Source organism: Diadema antillarum, unplaced genomic scaffold (assembly GCF_040938485.1).
Source record: "Diadema antillarum isolate AM-2024a unplaced genomic scaffold, OU_Dant_1.0 seq00000512_RagTag, whole genome shotgun sequence".
Classification (NCBI taxonomy): Eukaryota; Metazoa; Echinodermata; class Echinoidea; order Diadematoida; family Diadematidae; genus Diadema; species Diadema antillarum.
In genome coordinates this window covers 131589-142663 of record NW_027271466.1, presented here as the reverse complement: position 1 = coordinate 142663, position 11075 = coordinate 131589, and the positions used below count along the sequence as shown (strand labels likewise).

The following is an 11075-nucleotide window of genomic DNA, read 5'->3' as shown; positions in this document are numbered from 1 at the left end:
TCTTATTTCTTATAGATTAGTTGACTAATATTAATATTTCAAATGAAATGTTTAAGGCGATCTAAAGACACTATTTAGCATTTGAAAATGAAACAAAAGCCTAGCTTTAGTGCTTCAAAATAATATATCCTTCAATAGTGAACATTTTCACTCGATTTTTTTAGCGAGTACAAAGAACAATAATCAAAACGCTCAGATTCATCAGAAAAGTACCTATCGCACACTAGTTCTGTTCATAATTTACAGTCGCATACAATGTAAAGCTGGCAATATGCATGGATATCGTATCAGGGCAATTACCCCCAAGGATATTTATCCCCCGGATAAATGCTGCATGGTTAGTGACAAGGTTAGAGTAAAGATTGGGGATGAGGTTGGGTTTGGGTTAGAGTCTGGGTTAGGATTAGAATTAGGTTCAGGATTAGGATTAGGGGTTAGGGTTAGGGGAAGGGTTTTGGGTAATTGACCAGGGGGTAAATGCCCTAGACCCATGGAAGCATTATTAAGGAATCCACAATTTCGTGTTTGATTTTAACTACTGTAGGACCTAGTCAAGTAAAGTTATTGAGCTCACAATTTTGTCAATATATTGCACGTATATAGTACTCTCATATTTGTGTTATGTTATAGACATGTTATAGCAGTACTGTAAGTTACTAGAATTCACCTAAGCATTCTTCAGATAACTGCATGTGTCCATTTGCTATGTGCTTTTCTCCAATAAACACTGCTTCAAACGTGCACCCATGCATTCGTGTCGTCATTGAAAGTAACTTACAGCAATCTACGCACCGTTTCAATCAAATTGTGTAATAGGGCCGCTTACTTCCCTTGCTGAAAAGAATTGATCTTTCTTTGCTTATTTGTTAAAGTATGTTTGTGTTATTTTGCGGTAAGGAAAATGATAGATGAAACATTTTAGTATGGATTGCAAAACTGAATAAAACATGGCACTGAAAAACAGAATTCAAGCACGTTTTATACGTTTTCATGTGTGTTTAATTCGAAATTAAAAACATATTCACAAAATATAGCAGCTGTGGTGTATGCAATACAACAGTGAGCATTTTATGTTAAAATTTTTGTTAAGGTACGAAGCGTGGTCATGAGAACACTTTCTGCCAAGTTATCATATCACAACTATTCTGTGCTTATTAACATTATTCCTGTACACATATCATAAACATCCGGCTTCATAGTGCGATTGCCCCCATAGAAGCATGATTTGTTCAGCCAAAAGATAAGACGTGCAGATCACAAAATCTCCTTTCACTGATTGTAAGAAAAACTGAAGAATCATGTATAATGCCCATCAATTCAATATTGGTAGCCAAAGCAATCATTCATAATGACGACTTTTAAAGGGGGTTTTATTGGCGTGTAATCATTGAAACAAAAAAAAAAAACCCACACAAACATTCTAGCTATTAACGTGTAGGAAAGATGTTACTCATAAGACACCATTGCCCAACATATACTGCTAGCTTACCCAAGATCATGTTCCATAGCGTCATTTATAACAGGGCGTCGTTTGAATTGCACGCATAATATTGACTGATATAATATATATTTTTTTCATTCCTTGCTTTTTCACTCAGTGCGACGAAACGTAAACGTTCTTCTTCGTTGACTTTAATGAAATCATTATAACTTGAAACCTTTAGCATTTCTTCGATATGAATGCTTCCTGGTGTTCATAATTGTAATAAATGCAATTCCAATAAATGAATGTGATATCTTATTTTGAGTTGCTAAACTTAAAAATGTGATATTGATTCATTCCATTTGATTTACATCGACTTTTGTATTGTTGAGTCTTTGTTTGTGTTTTTGTATGATTATGTTGTTCTCTCTCATTGACAAAAATGTACCACTTTTCGTGCACGATAGTACTCAGCGAAGCTGACAGGAGACGCTCGAGGAAAGATGACATCGTGAAAACTGGACTGTAATATCATTTGCTTTCTCCTATATACTCCATCGGATTGTACCGTCTGCTTTGACTGCGTTTGCTTGATTAACTTTCATGTAGTTAACGTAGCTGTCGAAAACGTTCTCACGAGTGTTCTTCATTGATTTTTTTCTTCAATATCAAGGGTGGCTCATTTGTAAGTGACACCACTCGAGGTGAAATAATTCACGTCATTGCATTACATTCGTGAGTTCTCATTAAAATAATTATTTGTAGAGAGACAGAGCGATCTATTCATTACAAATTGGTTTTTAAAAGATATTTTCAACTCCTACAGCTTGTAGATGTTCATATAGCTTTTTCAGACCCATTTAAATCCTCCCTTGATATTGTTAGTGTTGTGCTTTTTGTTAGTATTAGTATAAGGGATAAGTTGAACACTAACTAGGTATTTGCTCATGGAAATCACCTCTCACGTAGTCACTAAATGTAAAGAGACAGAGATAGAGAGAGAAATGTAAGAAATCGAGGGGTTCTTTTTGACCTCGTATTACATATGAGGACTTATTCAAGATTCGAGCGTACTCTACAGTTGTGAGTCACAATGAATATTCTCGTACAGCATCAAATTAGAATCAGCTTTGCGGCTCCGTCCTTTCGGAAGGTTTGTTTCAGGAGATATATCGATTTCATAATGAGATAGGCTTATTTCTCTCAGGGGCAAGTTGATATACCGATCATCGCACATTTCACCTATCTTTGATTCATTTTTCGTTTGTTGTTCTCTTGGTTTATTTGAGCAAGTAGATGCAGAATGAAATGTGTTATTAGGGCCAGCCGAAGGACGGACACGATTTTTACTGCCACTGATATTCGTGCACTCGGAACGACACAGTGCATTTGATGTGCATTGGTCGGAAGGTATTTCTTCGTACATGAATGACTGCAGATCTTTGTATCTAGGAGAGTACTGTTCAGCTTTGGAATGACTGGATCGACCTTCTCTGGTGGTGTTATGACAGGATGAGGTTTTCATATTGTCACCAGTCTTGGTCTTTTTACGAGCTCCCTGAAGTTTACCTCCTGTAACTCTGCGCACTCCGACACTGGGAATCAGGTAGTCGCCCTCTACATCAATACTATTTTCATCCATACTTGTTTCTGTAGAGTGGGCAAAGATGACACCTTCGGGATCGGGACCCGACTTGTCTACGGAGAGCTTTTTCGTCACAGTGGCAACATTTTCGCCATCTTGTTTTTTGACGTCCTGGAGAGGTCGTGAACTATTGTCAGCTGAGTATCGAGTAATCCCCTCGCTACTAATTTCCGTGTTTTGAGCGTAGTCCTGTGAACATGAATAAGGAATACAAGAAAAACTGGATACTTTATAGTCGCTTAAATTGTATTATGTCTCAGAGCCACACGAAAGCAAGGAGATGTTTATATATCGTACATGCTTGTTAACAATGACTTCATCATCCTCACTTTACAGGGGAAAATGCACGTGATAAAAATGTATCAGGGCTATTAAACTCCGAGGACAATCACCCCCCCCCCCCCCCCGCTAAATACTTGTTAGTGATAATGACACAGTAAAGAATAGGGTTATGGTTGGGTTTTAGGGTTAGATTTTCGGTCATGTTTAGGATTAGGATCAGGATTAGGGTTAGAGTCAGGGGAAAGGTCGAGGGTAATTGACCATGGGGCGATGCAACTCTACAACCGATAAAAATATTTACAAACAGGCCTAAGTTTCTGCAAAAATTCATAATTCACTTTGTCTTTATTATTCATTATATCCGTCAGTTTAAAACCATAGTCATGCATACGACGTCGACTAGTATCGACAGCGCATACTTTTGAATTTAGCAACCTGCATGCTAAGAGGCACCTTGAATTTTCTTTTCTTTTTTTTTTCAATTCAGCTTAATTGAACCTGAAAGATGTAGATTTTGATTCAGAAAAAACCCCAATCCAGATTAAATAGAGAGACTATAATTACTTTTGTATTGATAGCACGTTTCTTCATGCACAGTCGAAGGAAACAAATAGCCAACATTGTGACAAGAAGAATTCCCATCGCCAGCGAGGAGGCCGTGATAGCTGCTGTTTCTCGGATTCCCGATGATGACGTTGTCGTGGGTTCATTACCTTCTGCAATATAAGTTGAACATCATCAGAGAATTGAATTAAAAATCAATTGTATGAGCGCGAGTGCAGTCCACATGGTCCAACAGATTCCTTTAAACCTCTGTGTTGATAACAGTACTAAGAGCTACACTAGAAGAGATTTTTTTTTTCTTATACACTCTGTGTATCACCACATTTTCGCATTGCTCATCATGGTCCTTAGCGTTTGTGCCTCTCTTCAAGTAAGGAAAAGAAGGATGTTTTGTTATAGTTAAGTGGATGGAAAGAGAACAACAGCATATCACAGAGCCTGTGATCCTATAGATAAAGTGGCATACGCTTGTTGTACGGTCTCAAAGCATACGATACTTATCAGTGCATTTGGTTAGCTTTGGATTTGATATTAATAGATTGCTTTGTTTGGGTTACAATTTGGAGACCTTCCTTCCTTAGTGGAATATTTCTTGTTTGGCGTTCTTTTTCATCTTTTTTCATTTCTATTATATAATCTTTTAGGACTTCTTTATATCTTTATCAGGTTGTCAAAAGAACACGTATACTTTTAGAATTTCAACGACACATCCAACTCTTCCATTCAAAACAAGGAATACTAGTACTGCACTGTAAACAATAGACTAACATTTCATTAAAAAAAGGACCACAGCTATTTTGATTTAAACAAATCACACTAAGGAGTTCAATTTGTTCATTTTTCACGTAACTCTCAGGCAAATTACGTGACAGTTTTCTTTTTTGATGTAAATTTTTGTTTACACCAGCATATCTAGAGAACTTTGTTGTGTTACTTTCTTTTTGTCTTATACATTACTGTTTTATTTCCTGTTTCCGCTTTGGAGACAAAACCCCTCCATTCACATTTTTCACACAACTTCAGCGTTCGGGTGCTCTGTATTGTGTCGAATCACCTATCGACAACGTACATTCGAAGTGATAAATTGTTACTTATACCCTCAATGGAATGAAAGTAAAAGCCTAATTTCTTTGTTGACTTCTGTTGATACAGTGGTAATCCCAGAAGAAGAAGATGAACTAAGAAAAAGGCAGAAGAAGGTACATTTCATCATACTTGAAATATGCCAACACCAATCCTGTCAAGAAAGCAGACCTATCAGGCCGCGTATTGTTCCCTTTGTCTTGGTCACTTTGCCGCCAGCCGGTTGATAAACTTGATTTGATTGAATTGAATTGGAAATTGATTGAATTGAATTGAATTGAATTGAATTGAATTGAATTGAACTGAACTGAATTGAATTGAAAATGGTGTTTTATTGATCAATATCTTTCGCAGTCCGGAGGCTGAATTACAGACATTGTTAACAAATGGCCATGTATACATTAAAAATACTCACAAAAAAAAAAAAAAATTGGCATTGCTGAAAGACTGAGATAGTATTGATGCTTCATCGCATTTTTTTTAAACTCTGCTTTATTATCTAATTTTCAAAAGAAGTATTGGTGTAAATATGGCGACATATCATTTACCTCAACACCTGCAATATTTCAACTCCGATGATCAGTATGCTCCTACCAGCAGGACCACACAATATTCCAATAATTATGCTAAAAAGCATTTTTTTACATGATTGATTTTAACAACAGCGTGATTGTTCCGAGTTTATTAATGTCACTAAAGTCAGATTTTGTATACTTCCTATTAAATGAAATTAATATTTTAGTTTGTGCAATCTCCATCCAAACCTTGGGTGATCTCTAGCCCAATCCCGTCACTATTTCTTGTCTATAATCATGTATAAAGCTTGTAGTTCATGTTTATTTCTTGTTATTCATAAAGTTAATAAGTAATTTTTTTTTTACCAAACTCTTATATGTTAGAATGTCTGATTTTCTTTTAGCCTGGTCACTTGTTTAAAACGAACCTACATCATGTTTATGTTTGTTAATGAAAAGATCATTTTGTAACCCCACTCAACAAGATCTGGCCTGCCCCTAGATTCAGTTTTGAGACAGCTATTGTTACCCGTTTTTGTTAATGACCGCCACTAAACTACGACAAAAGAAAATGTGTTTCTACGTATTGTTGGCGCAGCAATTATGTCACTGAAGAACGAATTTTGATTTGAATGAGCCAGTAACAATGAACATACGAGGACAAGCAAAATCTATTATCGTGAAAGTCAATATGGCAGGTGACGGTAATGATCAATTGAAAACAAAGATAACAAAAGGTGGTACCTATTCATTACACAAAATGCCGGATAACAATTCTTTCGAAATTGTTTCGGAGCATCAATGTAAAATAGTAAAAGATCGTTATTCCTTTTTTTTCCCTTGTTACGTTGGTGAGACACCCCGCCCTTGCAAATGAAACAGAGACTTTTCAGATGCTGAAGCAAATTATTACACTTTACCAGGAATGCATTTTCCCTGCATGGTGCTGCAGTAAAGTGCAGTTGAATACATTTGAAAATGATCAGGAAGCAAGATTTTAGTCATGCATGTATCTCGACCAACGCCTCTTTCAATCTCTCTAACTGTATTACAGAGCAGAACTGTAGATCCAACCTCCCTGTATAGAATATTTTATATCAAACATTGGTATCTTTACACGCACGACTAAAGTGTGTGCGTAGACTTATTCCGTCTTTGTTGCCTTGTGTTCTAGACAGTGTGGTATAGACAAAAGGGCACACGTTGTCGAAATTAGGTGAAGCTGAAGAGCTCTTGACGTCAAAACAAGGCAGATGCATTATACAAATCTATCATACGGTTTCGGAGTGACTTACGTTAAGAAACGCATTCTGTCGAAAGCACTGCAGTACCGATCATAGCTTACGAAAGACCTTTGCTAGGTCTTATCACGGTTATCGATACTATTGTCACATTTTTCATGTAACCTGTTACTGATATGTGAAAACCCCTTAGTGTTTGATTATGTCGAACCACAAATTTCATATTTGTCGAGTGACAACTTCATGTCTAGTGTACGGCCATTGTTCATGTTGTACTTCTCACAAACCACTTATATACGTCCACCCAATAGCTTTCCTGACACATTGTACCATCGTATGTGTTAGTATTTTTCAATCTTAGCGTGCCCACTGAACTGTATGTTGAAATATTTCCATTTTATAGGTACTACGTTCATGCGTACATGTAGTGTCTATTCCATTCGTGTGTTCGTTTTGCTTAGATTGCAGCGAGTACATCAAAATTACTTTAAAAGTCTCCCCAGTTTCAAAACAAATAAACGCAACATTATTGCCCGCTCTGTTAAACGCAGAAAGACTTGCCTCTTAATGAGAATTCATTATATATGTATATATATATATATATATATATATATATATATGTATATATGTGTGTGTGTGTGTGTGGTGGGGTGTGTGTGTGTGTGTGTGTGTTACAAACCATGTGTTGTTTGGACTGCCCGGCACGACGGGACTGAAGGGTTCCAAACCGGGAAGTACGTTGACAGGCCAGGTAATCCCACACATTGGAGTGTCGCACTGCCGTTGATGACGTATCCTTGCTCACAAATGAGAGTTACCATGGAACCAAACCACGTGCTACTGGAATCCCATTTTCCGTTTTGGACATCATCGACGTGGTCACAGAATCCATAGGAAACTACAAAATAGAGTAAACCGTTGAGAAGCAAAAGTTTAAAAGCGTTGCTTTTTATAATCATCAAGCTGCAGTAACGAACACTGGCCTAAAAATCAATTTGTTTTGTCGCGGCTCACAACACACCTCAACCACATAGATCTTTATAATTCAACATTGTGGAGAACAGGATAACGGTGTGTATATTAATATTGTGCAATCTATCCTGTCTGTTTTAGATTTACTTTACTGTAAGTTTCTCATTGAAGTAGCATCGTTGTGGCATCCTGTTATAGCTGCTAAATTATCTATCAGACAATGTAGGTACTTATGTATGATTTGCTACAGTGGTATTGATCTGATTGGTAGCCTATTAGGTCAACTGCCATTATATTTTATGCAATGTAACATTTTTATAAGCTATTGAAAACTATCTGTAAGACACATACATAGAAAGAAAAAAATCAATTGACACATTAATAGTCACCATTAAATGCATAATACAGATCAGGTCTGTGTTTCAGTTCCGCCATGCTCGGACATGACCACTCGTGAAGATTAGTCTGAGAAGAGGACATAATAGCAAATGTGTCTGATGGGACGCACACGCACGCGCCTTGGTGTATGACAGCTATATCGGCGTCTTCTTCCCACTCTTCACAAATGGAGACGCACTGTAAATTTGACTGCACGTCATGTCTAGTGAGATTTTGAATGAATGACTTGTCTGGAGAGCTTGGCCGCCTCGTGTAGCATCCAAGATACCCTGGTTCTGTGACGAAAGATATATAGAGAGCAAGGGTAAACATCTAGATCAAGTCAAATCATCTCTCCCCTTGGGAAATGATGACTATTTTAAGCAAGCTAAGAGTTTGTATACTTCGTATTCCATTGATTTAAGAAATTGATACGTTTGTGGAGAGATTAACGAAAAGAAAACCTGAGAAACATGACGAAAATGAGAGTACTGATTTTCTTCACGATATGATCCTTCGATATTGTCACAAGGCGAGGAACGTTTGCAAAATTCCAAACATGGCGTCTATTAGAGGTAAAATAACACATAGGTTAAGTCTTCATGATGGCTGTCATGGTGACTGTGACGTCATTATGTCTGTAATATTCATGTTTTTGCATGTCTGTGAGAGTATGAATATTTACTGTATGGCTGATAACTCCATCACGTTACTAGTATAATCCTCTATAGGCTTTATTAGTCGATAATGATTGGCGCATTACATTACACGCTGAAAAAACTTGTGCATGCAAGCTGAGGATAGTACAATTTCTTCAAATGAAGCATAGGTAAGATCAATAATAATAATTTATAGGAGTTACACACCTCGGCATCTTAGCTGCACAACTTTTCTAGAAAGACATTCGGCAGTTGTCCATGAACAGTACATCAAATTTTGCGAATCTGTGCAACGAAATTAAAAGAGAGCAACTTCACGCCAGATTAGGCAGTCGTTAAATTTAAGATATTTCCTTACTTTCTACAGGGAACAAGCAACAATGAAAAAGAAGTCTTTAAAAAGAATTCGATAGAGATAATATCGGTTGTGCTTTGGAGGATAACGATATATTTGCGATAAAAACGCAAAACTTCGAAAAGAAATTCCATTTGCAGCACCTTGATGCATGATATCGATGCTTCCAACAGTGACATAAACATTAGCACATATTATTTTCTATTATAACCCCTTTGCATCCTGAACGATTTCAACACAGATGAGAATTATCCCTACTGTGAAAAACAAAGAAGAAACTGAATGTTTAAAATTAAAGAAATGGACGAACAATATTTGATATTTTGAAACATGTCTAAGGACAATAATCGGTGTCTTACCAAAGAATAACATCGCTCCTTTCTCTTGAATGGTTTTCTCTCCTTGTTGTCTAATTGCGTATCATGCAAAGCTTTTGGCCATTTTCAGTTAATGTTCAACAAAATATAGATAGCAGAATTTCTTCTTTTTTTTCCATTTTTTCATATATATATATATATATATATATAGATACATAGATATATTTCCGTTACCCACCCCCACCCGCAGGGGAAAAAAATGTGTTTTTTCTTCTCAAGAAAAAAAAAATATACCTTATTTGCCTCTTGCCCTTACAACTTTAACATATATCTTGTAACCAATTTTTCCCCCTCAATGCTCGATCTCTATTCCTGTTGTACATACGTAGGACCTAATAAGTTCTTAATATTTCGTAAAATGGAAAAAAAAATCTTCGGCTTATTGCATTTCATTTACCATTTAACTTCGGATACATTTTAAAATTAATTTTGTTTTACATTCCTTTAACTTGTAACGTTGAAGAACTCAAACGGGTTATTAATGTATAACATATTCACTTACGCTGGGGACATCTTTCAGCTTTGATCCACTTTGTTGCGTTGAAATCCCGGTTGAAATAGGGTGGTAAACTAATGCTAGAAATCCCTTGAAATGTCGGGAAACCAAGCTCTCCACAGATCGAATCAGCAGCCTCATCAGTGAAGCCATCACTGCAAACAAAGCTGTTCGTAGATGATCTCAACGCCACGATGCCTTCTAGTGGGGAACGTTCTCCGATGAGCTCAACGACCGGCTCATCTGATGAACCACAACGGAAAAATGTCAAAATAACTACACATTCAATCTTTCCAAGCATACGTGTTCAGTTTAAAATAATAATGATAAAAAAAAACATCTGTCTGAAATGAATCCAGAATATACAAACGTTATGATAATAAGCTTATAAAATAAGATTAAAACCTAAAATAAATTTCATGAAATATTCATTTCAAAATTGCTATTGATTATTCTATCACACTACGCATGAAAGACGCAGTATTACTCAAACATCAGGAGGACAACAGAAACGCGTACAGGCCCGTATATAAGTCATTCTTGCATCTGTTCGATCTCATTAAGCTAAACGTTTTAAGGTTTTATTGCTGAGTTTATTTCCCTTTTATTTTTCCAGTCATCTTTCGTTGTAGCATCTAGAGATTGATAAAAAAAGTCATGCATATATAAAACTTGGTTATTTAGACAAGCTTTTTTGTAAACATTTCCTTCATTCCTTTTCTCATACCTCCTTTTCACTGGTTTTTTTCTCTCTGCCTCTCTTTCTTGCGCCATGAGCATCTTTTCATGATGGATACCGGCGCATTACAAGTGTTCATACTATTATTATTATTATTATTTATGAGTGACTGTCTCACTACCAACGGGGTGCGACCCTAGAGGGCCGTGTAATAACCTTTGGAAAGTTACAGTAGCTATCTCGGAAGAAAATAAATGTTAGCAATCCATCAATCTTTAGACTGATAACACCCAACATCACTTCCTGCACAGCTATTACACATAAGATTCTTGTCATCTCTTATTCTATCGACACAGAGTAATAGTTCTGTTTATTCATATGGTGCTCTCTTAATTCTTTGTATGCA

At 36.5% G+C, this 11075-nt stretch overlaps 1 protein-coding gene across 1 annotated transcript; it reads right to left on the bottom strand.

The window, feature by feature from the left end:
- Window positions 1-1693: 1693 nt before the first annotated feature.
- On the bottom strand, window positions 1694-8222 carry LOC139734121 (uncharacterized). Its single transcript, XM_071644937.1, has 4 exons — window positions 8115-8222; window positions 7433-7651; window positions 3915-4066; window positions 1694-3257 (listed from the first exon to the last, which is right to left on the bottom strand). The coding sequence occupies exons 1-4, from the start codon at window positions 8203-8205 to the stop codon at window positions 2499-2501; spliced, it is 1221 nt and encodes a 406-aa protein (XP_071501038.1). The 5' UTR covers window positions 8206-8222; the 3' UTR covers window positions 1694-2498.
- Between the last annotated feature and the right edge of the window lie 2853 nt (window positions 8223-11075).

Excerpts from the sequence above, each read along its gene's own strand:
- LOC139734121 (XM_071644937.1), bottom strand. The coding sequence starts at position 8,205 with ATGTCCTCTTCTCAGACTAATCTTCACGAGTGGTCATGTCCGAGCATG. Across the intron at positions 4,067-7,432 it reads GGCAGTCCAAACAACACATG|AAGGTAATGAACCCACGACA; the intron begins GTTTGTAACACA and ends CTTATATTGCAG. Across the intron at positions 3,258-3,914 it reads AACGTGCTATCAATACAAAA|GACTACGCTCAAAACACGGA; the intron begins GTAATTATAGTC and ends TCATGTTCACAG.